Source organism: Pleuronectes platessa, chromosome 9 (genome assembly GCF_947347685.1).
Source record: "Pleuronectes platessa chromosome 9, fPlePla1.1, whole genome shotgun sequence".
NCBI lineage: Eukaryota > Metazoa > Chordata > Actinopteri > Pleuronectiformes > Pleuronectidae > Pleuronectes > Pleuronectes platessa.
In genome coordinates this window covers 27,879,882-27,906,991 of record NC_070634.1, presented here as the reverse complement: position 1 = coordinate 27,906,991, position 27,110 = coordinate 27,879,882, and the positions used below count along the sequence as shown (strand labels likewise).

Below are 27,110 nucleotides of genomic sequence, written 5' to 3'. Positions count from 1 at the left end.
AGGTAAGGTATGATATAAGAATGATGAATACACCATGAGCAAGATAAATATAAATATGAATACACTATAGGAGGGATAGTTGGGATAATACAGTAGTAGAAAAAAAATAAAAATAACTGATCAGAAACACCTGAACAAACATTTATTGAACGTCTACTCTGATATTTCAGTTTGGTTCATGAAATATTCTGAGGGTTTATGAACTATACTGCAGCCAGACTCCAGGGGGCGATGAGGATTTGGCTTCACTCCTTGTCTCCTCCCTCTTTTCTCTAATCTCCTCCCTCTCTCCTGTTATCTCCTCCCTTTCATCCTCTCTCCTGTTATTTCCTCAGTCCCTCTCTCCTGTTATCTCCTACCTTTCATCCTCTCTCCTCCCTCTCTGCGATTATCCCCTCCACCTCCTCTTCTCTCCTCCTCTCTCCTCCCTCTCTCCTGTTATCTCCTCCCTCTCTTCGATTATCCCCTCCACCTCTCCTTCTCTCCTCCTCTCCTCCTCCCTCTCTTCCTGTATTAAATCAGAGGATTACTTACTGTGCTGTATTCTGTCTGGCTGCTCTCCTATGAACCCTCAGCTGTTTGAGGACCTGATTGAGGACCATGGGCCTGCTGAACATGCTCTCTTCTATCAGGGAGCGAGCAGAGAAGTTCTTGAATGAGAAGAACACGTTGACAGACTTTCTGGGGAAACTGGAGGAGAAGACTGGGATAAAGAAGAAGCTCCTTGCAGCAGGTACATGAGTCGTTCTCCTGTTGTTCTGCTCCAGGAGCAACATGTTGGATCTGTTGGTTCTGTTTGTCTGTAGCTGCCTGTTGCACGTGGATGGAAAACTGAAGAGGATTCGCTTAATCCTCCGTTAACACCTCGGCTCATGTTCTGGAACTTTTCTGGGTCAGCATCTGTGCTGCAGCTCGTTCTCGAGGGGATCTGATGACTGTATGTTCTCACCTCTTCTGCTCTGAGGAGCTTTCAGCTTCTTGTAGCTTCTAGATTTAGATTTTCAGAAGGTTTCCTCAAATCTGTCACTCGCACAACATTTACTGAAAAATCTGTAAACATTAGTAAACAGCTCCTGTCCACTAACAAACAGCAGAAGACAGTCAAAAGACAGAAGCTCTGACAGGTTCCTCACATGTTCTGCAGGTTCTCTACGTGAGAACAAATGTCTGACTCAGTGTCTCTGGACAGGTTCTGGATCTTCTCCTGAAGCCTCCTAGTAAAATGTGTGTAACATGTCAGAGTGAGTCCATGTGAGGAACCAGCAGAACAATGTGTGGAAGCTTCACAGAGAGCGAGTGGACGTGTTGATGAGGTTTCTAACACGTGACGTGAAACTGGAAGAACACAAACATCTCAGGATGAAGAAGAGGAGCCGGACACGGAGAAGACGAAGACTTCAACTTGGAATTTATACGTCGTGTCCGGCCTCCTGCTGCTCTACAGGCTCCGCCCCTCGCCTGGATGTTCCCTCATGTTCCTGTTGTTGTGAACGAGTCTGAACCGACAACCTGCTGCTGCTTCACAAACACCAACTACACAACATGTCCTGATGATAATTTACAGAGTTCATGTCTCAAAACAGTTTCAACAGCTGGTGAACATGGAGGAACATCTAGCAGCTAAAGAGCCTGATGCTCCTCATGAAGCGGTGGAGACCAAACTCTGATGGAACCAGAGGAGACACTGGACTCAAACCCCTCAGGAGCCATCGAGTTGATCTGTTACCGATGATGTGGAGATAAACAGCTGTTTGTTCAACAGTCTTTAAGAAAGATGTCAAACCTTGTGATATTTATCTTCACATTGATAATCTGTTTAACATCAAAGATTGAGACAGAGAAGGTTTTTTCTCCTTCAGGTTCTGAAACCTCTTTCTGATCAGTTGAGTTTCTGAAGCTCAGGGGATTGATCTCATGTTGTGACCTCAGCCTGGATACTGATTAGAGTTACTGTGAGAATGTGTCTGTGGAAAGAGAAAAGACTTAAATTAAAGATGAAGACGATCTGATCGTCGTATTAACATGAGACTGAGACAGTTGTGTTTCTGAGCAGGGAACAGCAGTCTATTCATGCAGTGCATCAGTAACACACACACACACACACTGTGAGAGGACATGATGTCAGTGTTGTGCCTGGTGCACACTGTTCCCCGGTGTGTGTGTCTGTGTCTGAGCTAAAGTTAAAGCAGATTATCGTGGAGTCCGGCAGCCGAGCGGCCTCCATGAGGGAACAGCAACATAAGCTGATCAGAGGTAGGAAGCTTTTTACACCACTTCCTGTTTGTGTGTGAATCGGAGCAACTGTTGCTGGACAAAGATGAAATTAAACTTTTGTCCTCTGTTTTAACATTTATACTAATAATGATCAAAATCATAATAATAGACAATGATCTGATTATCTGTTTCAGATTTTACAAAAAGTAATGGTTTTCTCTTTCCAGAGACTCTGTTCACATTCATTCTGATTTTTACAGTATTTACATTTTATAATAATTCTGCTGTGTAACATCCACTGTTCACAACATGTGATCGATCACCTGAACGATCAATAACCAGACTGATCGGATCAGAAACACCTTTCAGATCCTGATGAGAAAAGTTTGAGAATTTTTGGGCCTGAAACCTCGATGAAAAACCTGATGTGATCTCCAGATGTTGTGAACACACTTTGACTTCCTGTCTCTATTATTAACTGATGACTCCTCTGTTGTGTTGTCAGTGAACATGAAGTGTTTTGTCCACAGTGGACCTGACGTCTCGTCTCCTGTGTCTCATCCAGGTGCCGTCTCGCTGACTGGACTCTATCTGATGTACGGATATGGAGCCTCACTCGTCTGCAACCTGATTGGTTTTGTCTATCCAGCTTATTTTTCGTGAGTTGTTATGTTTCCATCCTTTTCAGACGTCATGACTCTGTCGTTACTACACTAATGTGACGTAAAAGGCCTGACGGTCTCCTGACGTGTTCCTGATGTGTTCCTGACGTGTTCCTGACATGTTCCTGACGTGTTCCTTAAATGTTCCTAAATTGTTCCTGAAGTGTTCCTGACATGTTCCTGACATGTTCCTGACGTGTTCCTTAAATGTTCCTAAATTGTTCCTGACGTGTTCCTGACATGTTCCTAAATTGTTCCTGACGTGTTCCTGATGTGTTCCTGATGTGTTCCTGACATGTTCCTGACGTGTTCCTTAAATGTTCCTAAATTGTTCCTGACGTGTTCCTGACATGTTCCTGAATTGTTCCTGATGTGTCCCTGTCGTGTTTTGTTATATTTTTCTTTTTTATTTGAGTTGTGTAGATGTGTTAAACCTCCGCATGTTTCCTTTTGTGTCTGCAGAATCAAAGCCATCGAAAGTCCGAGCAAAGAAGACGACACAAAATGGCTGACGTACTGGGTGGTGTACGGCGTCTTCAGCCTGGGGGAGTTCTTCTCCGATATTTTCCTCTACTGGTTTCCATTCTACTACGCATTTAAGGTGAGGAGACACGTGGACTGACGGACCAATGAGAGGAAAGAGTCAGACAGGAAGTAAAATCACAACAGACACAGAAGATCGAGATCTCAAACTGTTTCAAAGTGATATTAAACTAAAGTCCTGTTCCAGTGATTCCAGTAAACCTGGTGTGTCCCTCCCCAGTGTCTCTTCCTGTTGTGGTGCATGGCCCCGATGGCGTGGAACGGCTCCCAGGTCATCTACGACCGGGTGGTGCGTCCCGTCTTCCTCCGCCACGAGGCCACGGTGGACAACATGGTGAGCGACCTCAGCGGGAAGGCCATGAACGCTGCTGAGAACCTCACCAGAGAAGGTACTGAGCAGTTGGGCTTCGTGTCACCGCGGTTCAGAGCCAGGTCAGAGGGAATAATCTGTCTCTTGTCTCGGTCCCTCCCGACAGTCCTGTCCTCTCTGGTGAAGAACAAAGCTCTGGTGACTCCGCTACCGCCGGTCACTCAGGCTGAAGCTATAAGTTTACCGAGCTCATCGATGGAAACATCAGCAGCTAGAAGAGCTACGTCACAGCCGAGTGAAGAACGACCCGTACGTATCTGCTTCCTCCTCCTGGTTCAGTTTCCTCTTGAAGAGATTATAAACTTAGTACGACAACAGAGGTCATGTGACCACGTCTGAGGGCAAAGGTCACAAAGTCAGCGAAGAGGAAGGAGTAAAGGTTCATTATGGTAAACGTTAGAAACAGAAACAAATGGAGCCTCCTGTTCGTACATTTCGTTCACGTCTTACTTACGGATACGGACAGAACAGATGAATCAGAGCAATACCACCAAAAACCTTTAGGGGGGAGTGTAGCCAAAAGTTCAAGTGAGATGAGCACAGGACACGAAGACAAAATGTCCACAGTGGTGGGACTTTTAGAGGACATACTTTGTGCGTTGACACAACCTCCTCCACCTGAGCCATATTTGGAATTTAAACTCTATTCTGTGCTGCCCTCTAGTGGATGTATTGCTTTCGTCTCGTTAAAGAGAACCATTAGTGAACGATTGTCTGTCCGTCCACGTGATCTATTATCACGTTTCTTATCACAAGGTTCCTGCTCTCCACAGGATGAAGCTTTGAGTCTGTAACATCTTGTCTAGCGACACCTGGTGGACAAAATATAATGTTTTAGCTGAAGTATGACTCATTAGAAGTGAACTGTAAACTTTTATTAAATCCCCAGTGAAAAAGATGTCACATGCTTGATTCCTCATGTGTCTAAAGACAGTTTTACAGTAAGAACAGAAGCGAGGACGATATTAACTCCTGTGTCCTCTCACCTGTTCCAGCCTTTCCTGGGTTAACAGCCCGGTAAGTCCGCTGGTCCGGTGTTAGCGTGTTAGAATCACTGTGTCTGTGGTGTTAGCGTGTTGGACTCACTGTGACTGTGGTGTTAGCATGTTGGACTCACTGTGACTGTGGTGTTAGCGTGTTGGACTCACTGTGACTGTGGTGTTAGCGTGTTGGACTCACTGTGTCTGTGGTGTTAGCGTGTTGGACTCATTGTGACTGTGGTGTTAGCGGGTTGGACTCACTGTGACTGTGGTGTTAGCGTGTTGGACTCACTGTGACTGTGGTGTTAGCGTGTTGGACTCACTGTGACTGTGGTGTTAGCGTGTTGGACTCACTGTGACTGTGGTGTTAGCGTGTTGGACTCACTGTGACTGTGGTGTTAGCGTGTTAGATTCACTTTGTCTGTGGTGTTAGCATGTTGGACTCACTGTGACGTTAGCGTGTTGGACTCACTGTGACTGTGGTGTTAGCGTGTTGGACTCACTGTGACTGTGGTGTTAGCGTGTTGGACTCACTGTGACTGTGGTGTTAGCATGTTGGACTCATTGTGACTGTGGTGTTAGCGTGTTGGACTCACTGTGACTGTGGTGTTAGCGTGTTGGACTCACTGTGACTGTGGTGTTAGCGTGTTGGACTCACTGTGACTGTGGTGTTAGCGTGTTGGACTCACTGTGACTGTGGTGTTAGCGTGTTAGATTCACTTTGTCTGTGGTGTTAGCATGTTGGACTCACTGTGACGTTAGCGTGTTGGACTCACTGTGACTGTGGTGTTAGCGTGTTGGACTCACTGTGACTGTGGTGTTAGCGTGTTGGACTCACTGTGACTGTGGTGTTAGCGTGTTGGACTCACTGTGACTGTGGTGTTAGCGTGTTGGACTCACTGTGACTGTGGTGTTAGCATGTTGGACTCATTGTGACTGTGGTGTTAGCGTGTTGGACTCACTGTGACTGTGGTGTTAGCGTGTTGGACTCACTGTGACTGTGGTGTTAGCGTGTTGGACTCACTGTGACTGTGGTGTTAGCGTGTTGGACTCACTGTGACTGTGGTGTTAGCGTCAAGACCTGAACACTTGAAACCTGCCCCCCCCCCCCCCCCCTTGTTGGTTACTGAATCATATGTTTCTGACACATAGTCTTTTTGTTGATTTTCCTTTCCTTTTCCTTTGTGTGTGTGTGTGTTTGGTGTGTATGTGTACGGTGTGTGTGTGTGTGTGTGTGTGTGTCTGTCGTCAGGATGAAGTCTGTGTTGACTGACGGTAAGATGATCACACATGTGACAAGTAGAAATCTTTGGATTTCTTCTGTTTGGTTTTTCTCTTGCAGTTTAAATCTCTGATTCTGTGCTAATATGACTTTTCTAGAAGTATTATTTAAAACTGTATATTTAACATATATTTAATAAATTAAGCTGAAGCCCCTCCCCTCCCAAAATTATAAATAAAACCAGGTGTTCTTTATTTTACACATCTGATATTTTCTATTAGTTTACTGGAAATAATCAGAGTCTTTATCTTGTAAATGAATTGATTGTTTTATTAAACTGTGTAGTTATTAGATCAGGTATGAAATGTTTCAGACTTCAGCTTCTGTTTGTTTTCAGTTCTTCATGTAGCAGCAGAGGAAGAGGAGGAGACTGAGTGATGAAGAATCAACGTCCTGATGAAGAAAAACTCATTTTATATCAAGTCACTGTGTTTATGGATCAGACTCAAAACACCTGCAAATGTGAACATCACCGTGTGTGTGTGTGTTTGTGTGTGTTGCCTGTGCGTGCGTGTGTGTGTGTGAGAGTGACTGAGGTTATTACTTCTGTTATTTATTATTTGATCAAAACACAAACATGAGATAATGATCGACTGATGTATAAGAAATAAAATCCTTCATCACATTAAAACACGAGGAAGTGACTCATCGCTGCTTCATGAGAACAACATGCTAACGTCAACATTCCACTATGTTGACGTTAGCATGCTATGGTGATATTAGCATGTTCATAGTGACATATGATGTTTGACATCCAGATCAAATCAGTTTTATCTGAGGAAATAGTTTTGTTGTTTTATTTTATTGTTTCTTACTTTATCTAATAAAAAACTATAAGCTTAACACGATGTTGGGGGCGTGGTTTCTGTCTCGACGTATTGACGAAACATGGAACATGTTGACGTACCTTGTTCTTCTTCTTCTTCTTCTTCTTCTTCTTCTTCTTCTTCTTCTTCTTCTTCTTCTTCTTCTTCTTTATCCTCTACTGTGTTTTTGACCTAGCACCAGGTCCACTCATAATAAAACATTGCTCGGCCTCTCATTGAATGAGCTGGATATTCTGACCAATCATCGGCCTTCATTTCTAAACTGACCAACCCAACTGGACGTCAAGGGACAAATAAAAATGTCAGAATAAAAGAGAAAAGTATTGACTCAGAATCATATATAATAAACTGTAAATACAGACGACGACACGCCTCCAATTCATCCGAATATTAAGTCAAAATATCTCGGACATGAACAGGTACAAGTATAAGTACTAATAAAAAAAGTCATACAATAATTGATAGAAGAAAAACAGAACTAAATGTTTGAAATTGAATCATGACCCCATCACAATAATAAAACTAGCGTTCAGGATAAAAGTAGGTTTTAAGCTTTGATTCATATGACTGGATGGATTATTCATAACCTCAGACTCTGAAGTTTAAAACTGTCCCCTCAAGTCTTCAAGTCTCCAACATGGAAGTACGTTAGTAATATACACTGTACACATTTCTATATAGAAATACATATATACATATTGAGATAGAAATGTATATGCGCACGTAAAGAATGAACCATGATGAGATGTGTGATTTAATTTGTCTGAATCATCAGTATTTCGGTTGGACAGCTCCCTCAGGGCGAGCTTTATTCTGAAGTGTGGGACCGGAAGCTGTGTTTCCCTGTGGTTAGCGGTCTGAAGCGTGAGCGTCAGAACTCGATCTGTGACCAACCTGCAGTGAGCGACTCCACGATGGGACCGACAGGTGAGTGACACCGGGGGGGGTGAGGTCCGTGAGGTCCCGCTGTCCTTCCGTCTGTCTCCACCTGTCTGTCTCTGTCTCTTTCTGTCCCCGTCTGTCTCTCCGAGGACCTGCGGGTCCACACGGGGCTAGCCGCTAACGCTAGCTCGCGGCTAGCCCCTGGAGCAGGTGACGGTCAATCCCCGCTTCCTCTGGGGTTCAGGCTCCGTGGGTCTCTGGGGTTAGCATGTTAGCTCGTTATGCTAAGTCATTGAGCTAACCGTGTAGCTGCAGCTCCTCCTCCCACTCGGGATTCCTATGGATTATCAGCACATGATACACAACATGCAACACAATCTGTCACATATCTACACAAACTGATGGAAACGGTTAGAATCAGTTTATGAATCCTTCATGTTCCTGATCCAGAACCAAACACCAGCTTCTCTGAACACGTTCATAATACAGGATACATAAATATGTGTATTTATCTTTTTACCTCACATTAAAAGCTAGACGCGTTTAACAGTAAACGTAACTGTTACAGATCAACAGCGCCCCCTGCGGCCTCACATGATGCACTCTGCTGCTCTGAGTGAAGTGTGTTCATGATAAATCAAAGAGTCCCACTGGATATTACCCATGATCCTCTGCTTCCTGACCCTGAAGAGCAGATGCTGTAACTAATCCACCAAACTGTTCAGGATTCTTCATGTTTCAAAGTTTCCCATAGTGTCCTCACCTGTCCTCACCTGTCCTCACCTGTCCTGTCTCGTCCCAGGTGAGGTGGTGCTTGACAGCCCGGTGCCGGTCTGCTCTGAGAACCGGCTGCGATGGGACCTGAGCCCAGAGCAGCTCCAGCAGCTCTCTGACGAGCTCATCACCAGCACCAAGCTGGTGTACGACCGGGTCGGGGCCCTGGACCTCGGCAGCGTCACCTTCCAGAACACGCTGAAGGCCCTGGCCGACGTGGAGGTGGAGTACACCGGTACGTGTCCACGCAGATTTGTCCCCAAGTTGTCTTGTGCTGGTCAGAGTCTTTAATCGGATTGTTTTCCTCATTGACAGATTCAAAATACTTTTATTATTATAGAGTATTAAGAGATTTCTCTGCTGAGCCTCACTCAGAGAAGCAGTTCACTCCGACCCTGTTTGTTCCTGAGTTATCACATCAATACAGAGCAAAATATGATTCTTATCACATTGGAGGAAGAAAAACTGCTTCTTAAATGAGAACCAGAAAATTAGAAATGCATAAAACAAAGTATTAAATAATTTGACACTTGTTATTCTGGTCGACTGGATTGACAGTTACTGCGATTCCCTCTCCTGCTGAGTGACAGGTGACCAACTCACAGCTGGAGTTAGTCACCTGTGTTGGACTCTCCTTCAGGTCACTTGTAAAAGACGTGTCCTGAACTGAATCCAGCCGTGGACACAGAGTCAGAGCTTCTAACGGCGGCTGAAACAAAGTCACAGACTCGTTTTATTCGATGCATCAGATTCTTTTCTGCCGCTCGTTCCGTTACGGAGGACGAGCCTGAGGTGAAGAGGTCACAGGCCTCGGGCAGGTCGTCCATTGTGAGCGCTGCAGTGAAGCCGAGTCAGCAGAATCCTCCGTGTGTGGAGGTAGAGACTCGTCAGCAGTTTGTAGAGAAAGCAGCTGAACCAGCTGCTGCCGCACAATGAACTCCGAGTCTTTGTTCAAACACCTGAAAACACGTTTCCCTCGGCGCGGCTGCTGCAACAAGACGGAAAGTCAATGGATGAAATTAAGATCCAATACAAATCCAACTTAGCAGATCAGATAGTTCATCATTAATTCATTAGCGTCAGCTCAAATTGAAATTCACATGTAGATTCAATTTACGAAATAGTAAATGGACGAGGATGAAGAACTGGTTCCAGATGAGGAACCGGTTCCAAACTGGCCCTGGCACTTCCTCGGTGGAAAAGAGCTTTTGTTTGTCAACATGAAAACTTACATTTTTCTGAATAAATGATGCAAAAAAAATATGTAAATCTTTACATGTTTTCCATTTTGAAGATTACCCACTGCACTGTCGATGAAAATCAATCATCAATTAAAATAATGTTTTTAGTAAAAAATGTATTGACGTTAATACAAAATAAATCATTAGATTAATCCAGAATAATCATAATCATGTTTTCAGTTGTCGTCTCCTGTTTATTCTTAAGTGAAGAATCCATCAGAGATGTTTCTGTTCTAACTGACCCCGCCCCTCCACATTTGACCCCGCCCCTGTCCTCAGTCCAGAGGAACATGTTGGACTTCCCGCAGCACGTGGCGTCGAGTAAGGAGGTCCGAGCGGCGAGCACCGAGGCCGACAAGCGTCTGTCCGAGTTCGACGTGGAGATGAGCATGAGGGAGGACGTGTACCTGAGGATCGTCGCTCTGGAGGTGAGCTGACGCACGCCGACCAATCAGCAGGCAGATGTCTTGGTAGAGTAGATGAGAGACTTCAGGTTCAGATCAGATCTTCAGATAATCCTCCGCCTCTGAGAGTTAGAACGAGTAGAAGAGACAGAACCACCGACTCAGACCTGAACCAGGTCTGTGAGGAAGAGAGAGACAGAAGCAGCAGATGTTTGATGCACTTCAAAGAGAACGTGAACTAGTGCCACCACCAGGCAGGAGGAGGGATTGTGACCGGTAGCACGGACCTGAACTCACTGTCAAGTGGATGTAATAGATTAACTCTAGATTTAGCAAAACAGCTGCCAGAGTCCTGATGTTCCAAAAAACTGGATTATTTACATACAAATCAATGATCCATGGAAAAACTAATCTCATCTATATAATACTTCTAAAAACCGAAACATTATTAAACTCTATCTAAAAGTATTTGGACAGAGTCCATGTACAACACCACTGCTGAGCTGAACGTCGTCTCTTTGTGTGTGAGCAGAAGAAGGTGGATGCCAGGAGCATCACCGCGGAGTCGAAGCGTTACATGGAGCGACTGATCAAACTGGGGAGGAGGAACGGGCTCCACCTGCCCAAGGAGACGCAGGACGTGAGTTTGAGTTCAGCAGCAGACGACTGGTGACGTTCACCTCAGAGCTGAGTCCTTTGGGATTGAACATCTGATAATAAAGTGACAGCTCCATCATCAGACCTGAAAACCTGATCTCTGGGTCTGACTTTTGAGTAAAACATGTTCTGCTCCTCCTCTTCATCCTCCTCTTCCTCCTCTTCCTCTGCTGCAGGAGATCAAAACCATCAAGAAGAAGCTGAGCAACCTTTGTATAGATTTCAACAAGAACCTGAACGAGGACACCACCAGTCTGTCCTTCAGCAGAGACGAGCTGGGTGAGTGCTGCCCTGCGGAGCTCAGTGGGTCACAGCTGCTCCTCCTCAGTAAAGCTAAGATCTGTTGGTTTCAGGCGGCCTGCCCGAGGACTTCCTCAGCTCGCTGGAGAGCGATGGAGACCAGCTGAAGGTCACTCTGAAGTATCCTCATTACTTCCCCACCATGAAGAAATGCTTCATCCCAGAAAGCCGCAGGAAGCTGGAGGAGGCGTTCAACTCCCGCTGCAAAGGGGTGAGACGAGTCGACAGGACGTCTCACTCTGGTGTTTCAACCAAATCAGTCTGGATGGACTCAAATGAAACTAATATCTATAGATCAATAAATGTTGAAAGAAATTAATTATTAATAATTACATACAAATAGTAGCAGGACCACAGACTTTAAATATAGATGGACGACACATCTGCACTTCCTCCCACTGTACAACATGAAGCCAAAACATCTCAGATACAAACGCTGCCCTCTTGTGGTTATGAATTCTTCTGCAGTCGGTTAGTTCAGTAGTGACTGGTGGGCGGAGCCTAGGTATCAAGGTCCCGCCCATACACGCTTTCAATCATTCAGGAGTCAGATGTGTCAGCTGTCAATCATCACGTGTCAGCCTGTTTTCATATCATCAAATAACTGATTCAAATCAAACTGATCAGAAACTTGAACATCAGAGAGAAGAACGACGTCTCAGGAATAAAGTTCATTTTGAATCAAAGTCATATTACAGATGTTAAACAGACAATAATAATTTTGACTGATTTATTATAAATCTATATCTGACTGAGTAGAACCTACGGTGGCCTTCAGGTGACAGAATAACAATCTGTTCTCCTGTAGGATCATGGATCCTCAGACTGGACCAGAACCACAGTTCTGGTTCTTGACTTCCTGTTCTGTGTCTTCTCAGGAGAACTCTGCGATCCTGAAGGAGCTGGTGGAGCTTCGGGCTCAGAAGTGTTCTCTGCTCGGCTTCAGCACACACGCCGACTTCGTCCTGGAGATGAACATGGCCAAGTCTGGAAAGAAGGTGGCCGGCTTCCTGGGTGAGTCGGGCCAGCTGCTGAGGTCACATGATGTGAGAGACGTCAGGAATCATGTGACGATAGAAGAACGACCCTCACTTCACTCTGTGAGACACGTTGTCCAATCACGTCACAGATCAGGTGTTCAGTCGTTAACGAGAAATGTGGTCCACAACCGACCAATCACAGAGGAGGTGGGTGTGAATGTCTACACAGCGGAGCCAGATCCTGACCCTTATGGTTGTGGTCACCTGACCATCTTCCATTTTATCTTCTGCAACTAAATTATACCAAAGTTCAGTTTTAAGTAAACACTGGATTTTATACATTCAGCTTCTGACCTGCAGGAGGCGCTGTCAGCTAGCAGCAGGAGTAAGATATCTTCAGTTTCTGTTTACGTTGTTTAAAGAGGAGGAGATTGTTTGTTTGTTCAGCAGGACTCTGGCCCCAGTCTGCCCCCTAGTGGCTGAGGTTAATCACTGCTTTACATTGACTTCTCTCACTCACCGTCTTTCAGAGGAACTGGCCTGTAAACTGAAGCCTCTGGGCGATGAAGAGCGGGAGGTCATCCTCAAACTGAAGGAGAAGGAGTGTCAGAAACGGGGCCTGCCTTTTAACGGAGAGCTACACGCCTGGGACACACGCTACTTCATGACCCAGGTGAGAGCTACACGCCTGGGACACACGCTACTTCATGACTCAGGTGAGAGCTACACGCCTGGGACACACGCTACTTCATGACTCAGGTGAGAGCTACACGCCTGGGACATGCTACTTCATGACCCAGGGGAGAGCTGGATTGAATCTGTAGCTGCCTGTCTCACAAAGAGCAGCTCAGATGGAGACGTTGAGGCGGCAGCAGAGGAAAGTTCCTCCTTCCTCCTTTTCCTCCTCCTGCTCTTTCTAATGGGTTTCCTTCTCTCTCCCTCGTCCAGGTGGAGGAGAAACAGTACGCAGTGGATCAGAACCTGTTGAAGGAGTACTTTCCCATGGAGGTGGTGACTCGAGGTCTGCTGGACATCTACCAGGAGCTGCTGGGTTTGTCCTTCGAGCTGGTGGACGGAGCCGCCGTCTGGCATCCGGACGTCACTCTGTACAGCGTGAAGGACCGTGGCAGTGGACGGACGGTGGGACAGTTCTACCTGGACCTCTTCCCCAGGTCATCTTCATGAACACACACATCCAGTAACAACCAGTTCAAATCCCACTGTAGCAGAAAAGACATATGAAATATTCTGCTTCTGAGAAACAATCTGAAGCCAACGTGTCTCCTCCTGCGCAGGGAGGGGAAGTACGGCCACGCCGCCTGCTTCGGCCTCCAGCCCGGCTGCCTGCTGCCCGACGCCAGGCGCCAGATGTCGGTGGCGGCCATGGTGGCTAACTTCAGCAAGCCGACGTCCGATGCTCCAGCACTGCTGCAGCACGACGAGGTGGAGACGTACTTCCACGAGTTCGGCCATGTCATGCACCAGCTGTGCGCTGAGGTCAGTCAATATGGAGGCGGAGCTGTGAGGAGAATGTTAAACGTGTTTCTACAGAATGTGTGTTAAGTGCGTGCGTGTGTGCGTGCAGGCGGACTACGCCATCTTCAGCGGGACTCATGTCGAGCGAGACTTTGTGGAGGCTCCGTCCCAGATGTTGGAAAACTGGGTTTGGGAGAAGGAGCCTCTGAAGAGGATGTCGAAACATTACAAGACCGGCAGCGGCATCCCAGAGGAGCTGCTGGAGAAACTCATCAAGTCCCGGCTCGCCAACACCGGTACGTACTTCACCAGTACTACACATGTGATACTACTACTACAGATAACACACATGTGATACTACTACCACAGATAACACACATGTAATACTACCACAGATATGTAGTATCAGAAGTAGTGCACTTTAATCTATATACTATAAGTTGACAGTTGAATGTCGTCAGAATCATTTGTTTTGTCTCTTTCTGTTGAAGTAAAGTTTTGTTGAATATTTTTTATCATAAAACTTATTCTCCAACACGACTGTGAGACGTTTGATGACCTGGGAGAGAAAACGCTGAGATCGCTGCAGACATTTAGAATATGTCTCCACATCTGATCGGAGCTGAGCTTAGAAACAAGCCACAGATTTATAATGTCCGTCCTGCACATGTGACAAATATAAAGTCCTTGATGAATAAGTCACTTACAGATTCAACATTCTACACTGTCATCCTGTGCATTGTGTTCTCCTGTTGTCGTCCCTGTGTTACCTGAAACCTGTCAATCACGAGCTGTAAGTGCGTCCAGCGTCTCAGCTCTGGTGTCCCTCGTCCCTGTGGCTCCGCAGGTCTGTTCAACCTGCGGCAGATCGTCTTGGCCAAAGTGGATCAGTGTCTTCACACCAGGATGGGCCTGGACGCTGCGGAGGAGTACGCACGCCTCTGTCAGGAGCTTCTGGGGATTCCTGCGTCACCAGGTCACTTGTTTAATGTTTCACCAGCTCCAATGTTCAGCTCTACAGAAAATGACTTCCCCCAGTGGCTCAGTGAGGAACTGCACCACTGCTCAGTTTAAAATGAGAGAAAGCCATTGTATATAGAAATATGAAATAAAATGAAAACTGAAATATCACTTGTTCTGAGCTGCAGTGTTCAGTTTGAACAGTAGGAGGGGCTGTCGAGGCATACACACTGCCTCCTCCCCTCTGACCTTCTCTCTGACCTTCTCTCTGACCTTCCCTCTGACCTCCCCTCTGACCTCCCCTCTGACCTTCTCTCTGATCTCCCCTCTGACCTCCCCTCTGACCTCCCCTCTGACCTTCTCTCTGACCTTCTCTCTGACCTTCTCTCTGACCTTCCCTCTGACCTCCCCTCTGACCTCCCCTCTGACCTTCTCTCTGACCTTCTCTCTGACCTCCCCTCTGACCTCCCCTCTGACCTTCTCTCTGACCTTCTCTCTGATCTCCCCTCTGACCTCCCCTCTGACCTCCCCTCTGACCTTCTCTCTGACCTTCCCTCTGACCTTCTCCTCTGACCTTCTCTCTGACCTCCCCTCTGACCTCCCCTCTGACCTTCTCTCTGACCTTCTCTCTGATCTCCCCTCTGACCTCCCCTCTGACCTTCTCCTCTGACCTTCTCTCTGATCTCCCCTCTGACCTCCCCTCTGACCTCCCCTCTGACCTTCTCTCTGACCTTCTCTCTGACCTCCCCTCTGACCTTCTCTCTGATCTCCCCTCTGACCTCCCCTCTGACCTCCCCTCTGACCTTCTCTCTGACCTTCTCTCTGACCTTCTCTCTGACCTCCCCTCTGACCTCCCCTCTGACCTTCTCTCTGACCTTCTCTCTGATCTCCCCTCTGACCTCCCCTCTGATCTCCCCTCTGACCTTCTCCTCTGACCTTCTCTCTGATCTCCCCTCTGACCTCCCCTCTGACCTCCCCTCTGACCTTCTCTCTGACCTTCTCTCTGACCTCCCCTCTGACCTTCTCTCTGATCTCCCCTCTGACCTCCCCTCTGACCTCCCCTCTGACCTTCTCTCTGACCTTCTCTCTGACCTTCCCTCTGACCTCCCCTCTGACCTTCTCTCTGACCTTCTCTCTGATCTCCCCTCTGACCTCCCCTCTGACCTCCCCTCTGACCTTCTCTCTGACCTTCTCTCTGACCTTCTCTCTGACCTTCCCTCTGACCTTCTCCTCTGACCTTCTCTCTGACCTCCCCTCTGACCTTCTCTCTGACCTTCTCTCTGACCTTCCCTCTGACCTTCTCCTCTGACCTTCCCTCTGACCTTCCCTCTGACCTTCTCCTCTGACCTTCTCTCTGACCTCCCCTCTGACCTTCTCTCTGACCTTCCCTCTGACCTTCTCCTCTGACCTTCTCTCTGATCTCCCCTCTGACCTTCCCTCTGACCTTCCCTCTGACCTCCCCTCTGACCTTCTCTCTGACCTCCCCTCTGACCTTCTCTCTGATCTCCCCTCTGACCTTCCCTCTGACCTTCCCTCTGACCTCCCCTCTGACCTTCCCTCTGACCTCCCCTCTGACCTTCTCTCTGACCTTCCCTCTGACCTTCTCTCTGACCTTCTCTCTGACCTTCCCTCTGACCTTCCCTCTAACCTTCTCTCTGACCTTCCCTCTAACCTTCTCTCTGACCTTCCCTCTGACCTTCTCTCTGACCTTCCCTCTGACCTTCCCTCTGACCTTCTCTCTGACCTTCTCTCTGACCTTCCCTCTGTGTCCCACAGGAACCAACATGCCGGCGACCTTCGGCCACTTGGCTGGCGGCTACGACGCTCAGTACTACGGTTACCTGTGGAGCGAGGTGTTCTCCATGGACATGTTCCACGCTCGCTTCAAACAGGAGGGAATCATGAACCCGAAGGTCAGAGTTTCCTGTTGACACCATGTTTAATGACTAACCCGGAAAACACTGTCTGCAGCCTGATTAGTTGACCTCTCATTAATGCATGTAACTGACTGTCCCCTGATTGGTCCTCCAGGTGGGGATGGACTACAGGAAGTTCATCCTGCGGCCCGGCGGCTCCGAGGACGCCTCAGAGATGCTGAGGAAGTTCCTCGGGCGGGAACCCAAACAGGAAGCGTTCCTGCTGAGCAAAGGACTGACGCTAGAGCAGAACGCCGGCACGCCGTGTCCATGCTGACCAATCACAGCAGCTGGCTCCGCCCCCACAGAGAACAGCGGACTGAGGTTTTCTAGAAAAAAAAGTAAAATGTGTCCAAACATGGAAAAATGAGTTGAATAAAATGATTTGAAGTGATTTTCTGTGTCTTCATACCTGACGTCACATGAAAGCACTGTGATAGGACAGTAGAGGTCACATGTTTTAAACCTGGGGCCTGAACGCTGGTGTAATCGGGTCAAAGGTCAAGGTCAACAAAAACATCTAGATTTTGTGCAATGACTCCCAATCACATGACGTCATAGGAGTATCATCAGGAAATGACATCACACTATAAACAGCAGAGGTGTTCAGAGGAGAGAGAAGGGGATGGTATTTACTCAACAGCTCCCCCTCTGGTGAGAGTCTGAGTGAATTATTGTTCTATATAAGGACCTTTCACTTGACTCGGAAGTCTCCTCCCACTCAGGAGCTGCAGCTCTGACTCCTCCCACTCAGGAGCTGCAGCTCTGACTCCTCCCAGCTCTGACTCCTCCCACTCAGGAGCTGCAGGTTCAAGCTGTTTTCCTGCTGCACCTCATGATGTAACATCCTCAGAGAAATACACATCAACAACTCAGCGGTGAAAAAACAGCCTGAAGGTAAAAGAGCAGAACAAACATGTCGTCATGAGACGTTATCAGAAAAACACTTAAGAGATCCGCTCACAGAGAAATAATCCGTCGCAGTCGAAGTTGAATCCAAACCTCCTGAGATCCACTTCCCTCCAGAACCATCAGAAACATTAAAGTCACTGATCATAACATATGTTTTATAGAGACGGGTTAAAATACTGTGCGGAAAGTACTTTTCTATGGGAGAAATACTTTTTCCATTTTAGGATGATTGAGGATGAGTCCAGGGATAACTGATGGAAATCTTTGTGACATGAAGAGCAAAACAAAGCAGGTGTATTAACAGATTTACTCCAACTAATATTTCTCATCTCATCCTTAGATGATGATTTATTTATCTAAATATGATCAACTGTCCTGACGACTGCGTATTAATATCAGACAATTCAGAACTTTATTCTCTTAACATTATGACTTTGTTCTTCTAATCACGGATTTCTTTTTATTACTCCATCATATTAAGTCAAGTCTGGATCCGTCATTTATTTTCAATCAAATTCAATCAAATTGTATTAGTATAGCTCATATTCTCAGGTCCCAGTTTGTCTCCTGGTCTTTAACGAGGTGAGACGTCCTCTGTTCTTCAACAAGAGTCAAACCACTGAAACCTTCAACAGGTGGAGAAGGTAGAAACCTCAGAGACACATGTGAGGACCCGTCTCCCGGGACGGACACTAGTCAAACAGAGGTCCCGTGTTTTGATTTGATTTCTGTTTTTCAAAATGAATCTGTCAGTGAATAGTTTCATGTTTTCTGTCCTGAGGTTTGAAAGAGTCTCTGTGTAGAAGGTTCAGGTGCAGCAGGTTCCACTGTATCTTTGTTTTGTTCATTATCTCCGGGGCCCAACCCCTCCCAGCGGCCCTGCTCAGTAAACACATGAGCAGGTGTGTGTGTGTGAGTCTGTGTGTGTGTGTGTTTGTGTGGAGGGTCCCCACCTCCTGTGAGCTCCGCCTCCTGTAGGAGATGTTGTCAGGGCCCCTGGTTGCTCCCCCCAGGCACCGTGGTGCTGTGGCCCTGCTGTGCGCTCTCAGACTGGGACAGTGGACTGGGCGGGCCCCCCAGCCCCTGGGCCCCCCAGCCCACTGCCCAGGAGTGACGGCTGTACTGCCATGTCCACTGTCTTCTGCAGAGCTTGAGAAGTTTGAAGCTTTTCTTGTGTTTTGTGTTTTGTGTATATCTTTTATTTATATCTTTTTAATAACAGTTGCAACCGACTGTGTGTTCCAGTTCAGTTTGTATTATTTGAAGGGCCATTTGTTCATTTATCTTAATTTTAACAACAGCTGCAACATTGATAATTTAAATATATTTAATTATATACGTGTGCAGCTGTTTCGCTTGCTAACCCTTTCACTTTCAGTTGATCTCTTTGCTGAGTTTTGTGACTTTTCTTTGGATTTATCTTTGTGACGATTCTGCTTCTTGTGGTTCTGGTTTGTTCCCTCATGGTTGATGCACGTGTCGTAAGTCGCTTTGGATAAAAGTGTCAGCTAAATGAAATGTAATGTAATATCCTTTTGTGTTTTTCTAACAAAATATTTATACAAATAAATATTAACACAAATGTTTTTTGAGGGGGGCATCACAAAGCAGTTGAGCCCATGGCACCTGAATGTGTAGCAGCGGCCCTGTGAGCAGGAGCAGGCGGGACCCGTCGTCCTGGAGTCACGTCTCACAGGACACAAGCAGCTGAGGGCGAGGGAATCCCACAGAAGAAGAAGAAGAAGAAGAAGACAGTGGAGTAGGAAGGAAGACGATGGCTGAGCCTCCAGACGTCAACCTGCAGGACGTCCTGAGAGGACAGACGGACAGAGGACAGAGCATGAAGACCAGATCCAACATGATCCGAGTGTTCATCAGCTCCACGTTCACAGGTCAGACTCCTCCTGTTCTGATAAGACTCTATAATAATGATAATAATGACTCTATTTGAATAAATCAGTTATAAACCAAGAGGGTTTGTGTTTCCATGTTGTGTATCATCTTTGTGTGACACTCACACTAGTTGTATAACTTAGTTTTTGTACGTCCTGTAACCGTCATTTATCAGTTTATAATTGTGATATCTTATTAATGACTAATAACTGATCTATAAATCCTCAATAAAAGATTCACTAACTCTTTTATCATTTTTTTTATAAAAACTGTATCTGATTTATCTGACTTTTTATTGTGGAAAATGAAATTTTCTAAAAATAGAAAAATAACAAGTGGTGAATGATGAGGGAAAGTCACGTCACATAAACAAGTCAATGTAACTCTACGTTTGTAATGTGAACGTTTGTCACTTGCAAACTTTGTGGACGTGATTTCCTCTTCTCCTCTGGTCAGATATGAGCAGTGAGAGGAAGGCGCTGCTGGAGAGAGCTTACCCAGAAGTCCTGGCGTTCTGCCGCGGCCTGGGCCTGGTGCTGGAGGTCAGACTTCTCCACCTTCACAACCAGTGAGGAACAAAGTGATCAGTTTGTAAAAGCTTGTGGTTGTTGTCAGGTGGTGGATCTGCGCTGGGGGATCCGTGACGGCTCCTCTGGAGACCACGACTCCTGTGAGATCTTCCTGCAGGAGATCCAGAGCTGCCAGAGGATCTCAGCTGGGCCACATTTCATCGTGAGTCTTTTAAAATGACGATAAAGACATTAACCTTTTTATCATCACAACATTTTGAATGTCACATTTATTATAAACCTCTTTGATTAGATCTCATGTATTTATTTAATTTTAACAGAGTTTTATTTCTGCTATGATGAAGAAAAAACTGAAAACTTCAACTTGTTGTGAAATTTGAAAAAGTTTCCTCGCCAGAGAATAAATTAAAATAAAATCAGTGTGAAGGTTAAAAACACTTAAACTCCCACAATTGCATATGTTACATGTTTTTAACACGTCTCAGTTTGACTTGAAGTGAAAGTAAAAACTTCTGTAATTATCAGTCTTTCTCTTTGTTTTCCTCCCTTCGTCCCCCGGCTCCCAAGGCCCTGCTGGGGAGCCGGTACGGGCACCGCGCTCTTCATCACCGCGTCCCTGAGAAACTCTTCGAGGTTCTTTTCTCCAAACTTTCCAAAAACCCTGAAGGCGTCAAACAGCTGAGTCAGTGGTTCCTCAAAGACAGCAATGCTGTCCCGCCCACCTACGTCCTCCGGCCAATCGCGGCGCACTTCCCCCACTACGGCGACCTCCGACCCGAGAGTAGGCCTCAGCACGACAGCAGCGTCCTGTCCTGGCGTTTCACAGAGAATCAACTGTTGCAGCTCCTACGATCCGCCGCCACCGCCGCTGAGGCTGCCGGCGACATCACGGCTGAGCAGAAACAACAGTTCTTCACATCAGGTCAGAGGCGTGTCCGTCAGAGCGTCCATGTTGTCTTAGTTCAGGTCTGAGTGTCTTCTCCTTCTGCTCCACAGTCACAGAGCAAGAGTTCCAGCAGGGTCTGTGGGACGACAGCAGGACACCGTCAGCTCTGCTCTTTGTCCGAGAGACGCCCCGGCAGCGGGTGAAGGACGGACCCAAACGCTTCGCCAAGTTCATGGGCGTGATCGCCGACGGGCTGCTGGACGCAGAAGCTCAGGCACTTCTCACTGACCTCAAGTCTCGCCTCTACATCTCGTGTAAGGAGATCCTCAACCTGCATTGTGTGGAGCTGAGCAAGGGCAGCGTGGACCCCAGACGCAAAGAGCACGCTCAGTACCTGGACAGCCTGGTCGAGCAGTTTGTGTCCCAGATGAAGTCTCGCATCTCAGCGGCTGTGGACTCTCCGGCCGAGGGGAGACGTCGGAAGACGTGGGGAAGCATCGAGGAGGAGGAGGACACGTCGGACTGGATGGTTGAAGAGGTCGGACAACATGTCGCCAGGAGTGAGGAGCTGTGCAGGGGTCTCATCGGTAGAGAGGGACTTCTGGCTAAGCTCTGCCTCTCCATCTGGGAGTCCACCAGTGTCCCCCACGGCCCTCTGGTGGTCCACGGGGCTGCTGGGATGGGGAAGACGGCTCTGCTCTGCCAGCTGGCGCAGGAGATGCAGAGAGTCCTGAAGGCCGGATCAGTGATGGTGATCCGGCTGCTGTCAGCTCGCCATCCTCAGAGACCAGACATCGACCATGTCCTCAGCAGCGTCTGCCTCCAGGTGTGTCTGGCCTGTGGCCTGTCTCCGCCCTCGCCGCTGATTGCCGGCACTCACCTGGACCTGCTGAGGTTCTTCAGGAACCTCCTGGCTCAGGTGTCCCAGAAGGGGGACACTTTGATCCTCGTCCTGGACGCCGTGGATCAGCTGTCAGACCAGCATCAGGCTCACCGACTCTGCTGGCTGCCGGTCCACCTCCCGCCCAACGTCCACCTGGTGGTGTCCATGGATAGCAGCAGCGAGGCGCTTGCCAACATGCGTCTGAAGGTGGAGTCTCCGGGGAGCTTCCTGGAGGTGGAGCGCTGGTCTCGTGTTGAAGGGAAACAGATGCTGGAGTCGAACCTGCGAGCTCACCAGAGAACTCTGACCCCGGAGCAGAGCGCGGCCGTGCTGCAGAGCTTCGAGTCCACCGGCTGTCCGCTGCACCTCAGGCTGATCCTCTCCGCCGCCAGACGCTGGTCGTCCTTCACGCCGCTCGCAGAGACGCAACTGAGCGCCAGCACACAGGAAATGATGTCACAGCTCTTCCTGATGCTGGAGGAAACACATGGGAAGGAGCTGGTGGGTGGAGCCTTAGGATACCTCGCTCTGGCCAGGTGAGGCAGCAGCGCCACGAAGTCATTACACATATATATGTACTCATATATATTATGAATTAGAACATAAAGATGCTGATCCCCTCCTGTTTCCACAGGGAGGGGCTACTGGAGGCTGAGCTGCGTGACGTCCTGTCCCTGGATGATGAGGTCATCGGTGAGGTGCACAGGTACTCGCTCCCTCCGACCCCCTCATTGATCCGGCTGCCCCCCCTCCTGTGGGCCCGACTCAGACGGGACCTCAAGGACCAGCTGGAGGAGCGGTGGACGGGCGGAGTGGCCACTCTGTCTCTCAACAACAGGTACAGCGAGAACCTGATGAGCCGTCACATCAGATCTGATACGACTCACAGTCAAGATGTTTGTCTACTTCAGGCGCCTGGTGGAGGCGGTTTCATCTCGCTATCTGATGTCAGAGCGTCGGGGGCGGAGCCACAGGATCCTGGCAGAGTACTTTCAGGGGCGCTGGTCAGGGAAACTGAAGCCGGTGATGTTGCCGGGTCTGTCACTGGTTCTCTCCGACAGAAAGGTAACAACACATCGTCCGAGGAAAACGAGAACACAAAGTTTCAGTGTCTCCACATCAGCATCCGACAATAAACACACAGAGCGGCAGCGGCGAGCGGCAGCGGCGTCTCACAGGACAAACTCATTCAAACTATTTGAAACAAATTTCAACTTTTTATATTAACCAATAATCGAACATGAGAAACAGGAAGAGGAAACCTCAGCAACATTTTCCAGTGTGACTCTGCTGGTTGTTGTTGTTGTTGTTGAAACTTGTTGATGATGTCACAGGTCCCTCCCCAGCCGCTGTGGTTCGCTCCAGGATTGGCTAACGTCAGGAAGCTCCAGGAGCTGCCCTATCACCTGCTGCACACCGGCCTGTGGGAGGAGCTTCAACAGGAAGTCATCGGTAAGAAGCTCAGAGTAACGTTATAACTCCTCCCACTGCCGCCACACACCTGAAACAGGAGAAGATCGTAGAACAGAAGAAGCTATGAGTGTCTTGGTGGTTTCCAGGTAACGCTGAGTGGCTGTACTGTAAGAGCAGGGTGTGTGGGGTCACCAGGGTCATCCAGGACCTGGACCAGAGCTCCCAGCACATGGACTGCACCGAGACCAGACTGATCCGAGACGCTCTGGTCCTCATCAAACCCACCATGGACTTCTTGAACAGTCACATGGGTTCGTTGTCTCTCAGTGTTTTGTGTGTGTGTGTGTGTGTGTGTGTGGGGGGGGGGGGGGTCTTCAGAGACAACATTCTGTTCATTATGTAACATGAACTTAATCAAACTTGACGCGGTGAATCACTCCCGCAGACATGTCGCTGTTCTTCACCGAGCTGTTGGCCCGACTCTGCTCCTTGGCCCCGAGCTTCCCGTCTGTGATTGGCCGGCTGTGCAGCCAGTGCGAGGAGTGGTTACTGACGTTTCCCGAGCCCACCCTCATCCCGAAGTGCAGTTTCCTGCAGCAGCCAGGGGGGGCGCTGCAGCACACACTGAGCGGGCTGCAGGGAGGTCAGACATGAAGTAGAATCTTCTCAGGTCTCAGGTTGTTCTGATATCTCCAGGCAGCCGGTTGACTCGTCCTCGTGTCTGCAGGTGTCTTCTGTCTGGACGTCAGTGTGGAGGCGGAGCTTCTGGTGCTGGGTCTGGAGGATGGCGTGGTGATGGTGTTGCGCCTCAGTGACCAGCAGCTGCTTCACACCCTGCTGGGACACAGCGGTCAGTCTGCTCACTTCAAATAACGATGATGATGATGATGATGGTGATGATGATGATGGTGATGATGATGATGATGATAACCTCTTTGTGAAGGTGCTGTCGTGTCCGTCAAGGTGATTGACAGCTCATCTTGCTGCCTGTCATTGGCCGCTGACGGCTCTCTGAGTAGGTGGAGCCTGATGACAGGCCAGCAGCTGCTCTGCATCCAGGGGGCGGGGCCTGTGGACTCCTCCCCCTCGCCGGTCCACCTCCACCTGTCCGAACAGAGCCAGATGATCTATGTTTACACCGGCACACAGGTACCAGGTTCCTGTTCTCCTCTGTTTCCACTGACTCTGGGTCAGGCCTGAGTTCTCATCACGTTTCCGTCTGTCCTCGTCTGTCCAGGTGAAGGTGTGGACGCAGGAAGGGGCGGAGCTCTTCAGCAGCAGCTGGGAGGACAGCTCGGTTGTTCTGGGAGTTCTGGAGGAATCTGTGTTTACTCTGACGGACTCGGGTCGGGTCAGAATACTTCATCCTCTGCACGACGCCGTGGAGACGCAGCTGGAAAACTCTCTGACACGTTTGAGTCTGGTGAAAACGGTGGTTTCACCAAAACGTGGGAAAGTCTTCGTGGCCACGAGAGAAGGCGTCCTGCACCAGGTACGTCAGGCTGGACGGACAGTGTCCCTCAGAACTCTGCAGGTCCGCACTTTGCTTCAGGGACAATAATCAGGAATAAAACTCAAATGTGGGACACAAAGGTACTTTTCAAGTATTTACAGAAAACTGATACTTTCAGTTCAACATATAAAAACAATGTGTCCTTCATGTGCAGAGATCTAACTTCAACTTTACATATTTCAAACAGTTTCCTGTGTAAATAAAGATCCAATAATATTTGACATTCTTATGATAATTGATGTGTAATTTTAAAGTGAAAAAACTTCAATTAAACAAACTAAACACGTCCAGACTTTCTGAAAGGAGCCTCTGGAAGTGGTTTAAAGAAGTTTCTACTTTGTGAAAATGATCAGATCTGTCAGGTTAAAGTTCAAATTGTTATTTCAAAATCCTAGTATTTATCCAGGTTGTGATGTTTATTATATTATTATATATTTTTTCTCCTGTTGGCAGATTTCCAGGACTGGAAAACACTCGTCTGTGGAGTTTCCTCTGGTTCCTTCTTTACTTTGTGTTACTGAGGATGAGAAGCTGCTGATCGCAGGTTGGACAGCGTGTGATTAAATCAATGTTCTTTAAATCACAACAAACAGACATCAACTCTGTATTTTGTTAATGTTTTATGTTCAGAATTGTCTAACGTTCATGGAAACCTTCCTGACCGTGTTGGTCTGTTTCTCTGCAGCCGCTGAACGAACTCTGAGCCTCTTCTACATCGACAGAGACTCGGTGGACAAAGTCCTGGAGCTCCAGCACGAGGACGACGTCCTGTCCGCCTGCGTCTCCTCAGACGGTCGCCTGCTCGCCTCCGGAGCAGCTGACCAGCTCATACGGGTCAGAGGTCACACGCTCAATAAAGAGTAAACGCTGTGTTATAGAATCTCTGAGTTGAGTCAACAACAGAACCGGGTTCAAACCCTGGTCTGGATCGTGTCCCTGCAGATCTGGTCGGTGACCACCGGAGCGCTGGTGGACTCTCTGTGTGGGTCTGATGCTCCCGTCACTTCTGTGGTGATCTGCGGAGGTTCTGTGGTTTCAGCCTCGGCCGGCGCCGCCTCCGTTCACCTGTGGAGTCTGAAGTACGACGCCCGGCACCAACCACCCGCCCACATCCCCTCAGGCTCCGCCCACGTCGCCATCACCAGAGATGCTGATCGAGTTTTCTTCGTCCGACAGTCGAGTCAGAGAGAAGTGATCAGCTGGAACAACAGCACAGGTCAGACAGTGACATCACAGTGTTCCAGCCACTAGCGTGACACGCCCCTTTATCAGGAGGAGGAGCTTAAAGAGACAGGAGCTAAAGGAGTTTGAGACAGAGGCTGAAAAGAGGAGCTGCAGTGCTGCACAGTGATTCTGAATATTACAGCATGAAAACATTTACAGTTTTAACACAAGTTACTGTTGAACAGAATCTGTCTCCTTTAACGCTCCGTGTTAATAACGTCATGTGACAGTGGAAAAGAAGAGAAGAAGAAGTCGTCAGATACACAAACTCTGTCCCATGGTAACTTCTCATCATGTGTCATCATCACACATGAAGCAGAACATGTTAGAACATGTGCCGCAGTGGTTCTGAAACTTTCACTCAACCTCAAACTTTATCTTCCAGATGTTTGATTAGAGGATGTGAATGTCTGACACCATTTCACCTGCGCTGCTTTATAGATAAAAAGTGACAGTTTATAAAGTGATGATTAATATGTGGTTAATATGTTAAACTCTGTGTGCAGGCTGTCTGTCCGAGCGTCTGTCCGTCTCTGCTCAGGTCAGCTGTCTGGAGCTGGCTCAGCACAAACGTCTGCTCCTGTGCGGCCTGACGTCCGGCACCGTGCTCATCTACCCGCTGGCTCTGCCCCAGGAGACCCTGTGCATCCCCCCCCCGGAGAGCCTCTGCAGGGTGCTGTGCTTGGCCGTCAGCACCAGCGAGAAGCACGTGGCCGTGGCCTATGAGGACTCGGTGTGTCTGTTCGAGATCTCTGTCAGAGAAAGCTACCCCACGGTGGAGGGCCCCCTGCAGCGCGTCCCCCTGTCCCTCCTCCACGGCCCCCTGTCCTCCATGGCGCTGCTGTCCGACCTCCGGCTGCTGTACGGGACGGCCTGCGGGGAGGTGAGGCTCCACGACCCCAGCAGCGGCGCCGGCTCCGAGCTGGAGCCCCACTGCAGCAGAGTGACCTGCGTGATGGGCAGTAACTGGGGGACTCACGCCCTGGTGGGCTCCGAGGACGCCGTGCAGAGGCTGTGGGCCCTGACCCCGCTGACCCTCGACCACACCATGGAGTACAAGGTCAGGAAGGTCACCTGGAATTCTGAATATTAACATAACAGATTATAATGTTGCTATAACAACAAATACAGACATTTGTTTGAACTTTTCCTTCACAGACATATTCTATATGATATTTTATATTATTACAGGTTATTGTTATTATTCATCTTTTTCTGTCCGTGTTGCTTCATGAGAGAAAACGTTCCATGTTTCTGTATAAACAGTTTATTACATGTTGACACGTGTGACAGTGATGATGTGATTATTAACCGTCCTCTGGTCTTCAGGGTTTCCTCTTCGAGGGCGTCCTCTCTGCTGCCTTCTCCGAGAGCGACCAGTTCGTCTT

General features: G+C 48.2%; 3 protein-coding genes across 3 annotated transcripts in view; all 3 read left to right on the top strand.

Annotated features, from left to right (window-relative positions):
- The first annotated feature begins 615 nt into the window (after positions 1-615).
- Positions 616-6,682, top strand: reep6 (receptor accessory protein 6). Its single transcript, XM_053430906.1, has 8 exons — positions 616-733; positions 2,780-2,873; positions 3,339-3,477; positions 3,640-3,808; positions 3,896-4,038; positions 4,785-4,806; positions 6,022-6,044; positions 6,389-6,682. Exons 1-6 carry the CDS (start codon positions 616-618, stop codon positions 4,797-4,799), a joined length of 678 nt encoding a protein of 225 aa, XP_053286881.1. The 3' UTR covers positions 4,800-4,806; positions 6,022-6,044; positions 6,389-6,682.
- A 1,028-nt stretch (positions 6,683-7,710) lies between these two features.
- Positions 7,711-16,862, top strand: thop1 (thimet oligopeptidase 1). Its single transcript, XM_053430448.1, has 14 exons — positions 7,711-7,805; positions 8,563-8,769; positions 10,055-10,203; positions 10,712-10,819; positions 11,013-11,115; positions 11,190-11,347; positions 12,015-12,150; positions 12,647-12,789; positions 13,065-13,288; positions 13,412-13,613; positions 13,702-13,888; positions 14,440-14,568; positions 16,329-16,465; positions 16,584-16,862. Exons 1-14 carry the CDS (start codon positions 7,793-7,795, stop codon positions 16,743-16,745), a joined length of 2,058 nt encoding a protein of 685 aa, XP_053286423.1. The 5' UTR covers positions 7,711-7,792; the 3' UTR covers positions 16,746-16,862.
- Positions 16,863-19,154: 2,292 nt separating this feature from the next.
- Positions 19,155-27,110, top strand: part of nwd1 (NACHT and WD repeat domain containing 1) — an 8,858-nt gene continuing 902 nt past the window's right edge. Inside the window, exons 1-18 of the mRNA XM_053431525.1 lie at positions 19,155-19,272; positions 19,730-19,815; positions 19,889-20,005; positions 20,371-20,725; positions 20,800-22,108; positions 22,207-22,410; positions 22,484-22,637; positions 22,907-23,024; positions 23,132-23,296; positions 23,431-23,628; positions 23,713-23,835; positions 23,929-24,134; positions 24,223-24,477; positions 24,952-25,042; positions 25,184-25,332; positions 25,441-25,735; positions 26,229-26,782; positions 27,052-27,110. The exon at positions 27,052-27,110 is cut by the window's right edge and continues 47 nt beyond it. Coding sequence (XP_053287500.1) covers positions 19,155-19,272; positions 19,730-19,815; positions 19,889-20,005; positions 20,371-20,725; positions 20,800-22,108; positions 22,207-22,410; positions 22,484-22,637; positions 22,907-23,024; positions 23,132-23,296; positions 23,431-23,628; positions 23,713-23,835; positions 23,929-24,134; positions 24,223-24,477; positions 24,952-25,042; positions 25,184-25,332; positions 25,441-25,735; positions 26,229-26,782; positions 27,052-27,110 — 4,556 coding nt within the window. The remainder of the gene's footprint in view (positions 19,273-19,729; positions 19,816-19,888; positions 20,006-20,370; positions 20,726-20,799; positions 22,109-22,206; positions 22,411-22,483; positions 22,638-22,906; positions 23,025-23,131; positions 23,297-23,430; positions 23,629-23,712; positions 23,836-23,928; positions 24,135-24,222; positions 24,478-24,951; positions 25,043-25,183; positions 25,333-25,440; positions 25,736-26,228; positions 26,783-27,051) is intronic.

Bases quoted from the DNA above. Each gene is read 5' to 3' on its own strand.
- thop1 (XM_053430448.1), top strand. The intron at 10,820-11,012 runs GTGAGTTTGAGT...CCTCTGCTGCAG, and splicing joins TGCCCAAGGAGACGCAGGAC to GAGATCAAAACCATCAAGAA. The intron at 13,289-13,411 runs GTCATCTTCATG...CCTCCTGCGCAG, and splicing joins TACCTGGACCTCTTCCCCAG to GGAGGGGAAGTACGGCCACG.
- reep6 (XM_053430906.1), top strand. From the start codon at position 616: ATGCTCTCTTCTATCAGGGAGCGAGCAGAGAAGTTCTTGAATGAGAAG. The intron at 734-2,779 runs GTACATGAGTCG...TGTCTCATCCAG, and splicing joins GAAGAAGCTCCTTGCAGCAG to GTGCCGTCTCGCTGACTGGA. The intron at 3,478-3,639 runs GTGAGGAGACAC...GTCCCTCCCCAG, and splicing joins CATTCTACTACGCATTTAAG to TGTCTCTTCCTGTTGTGGTG.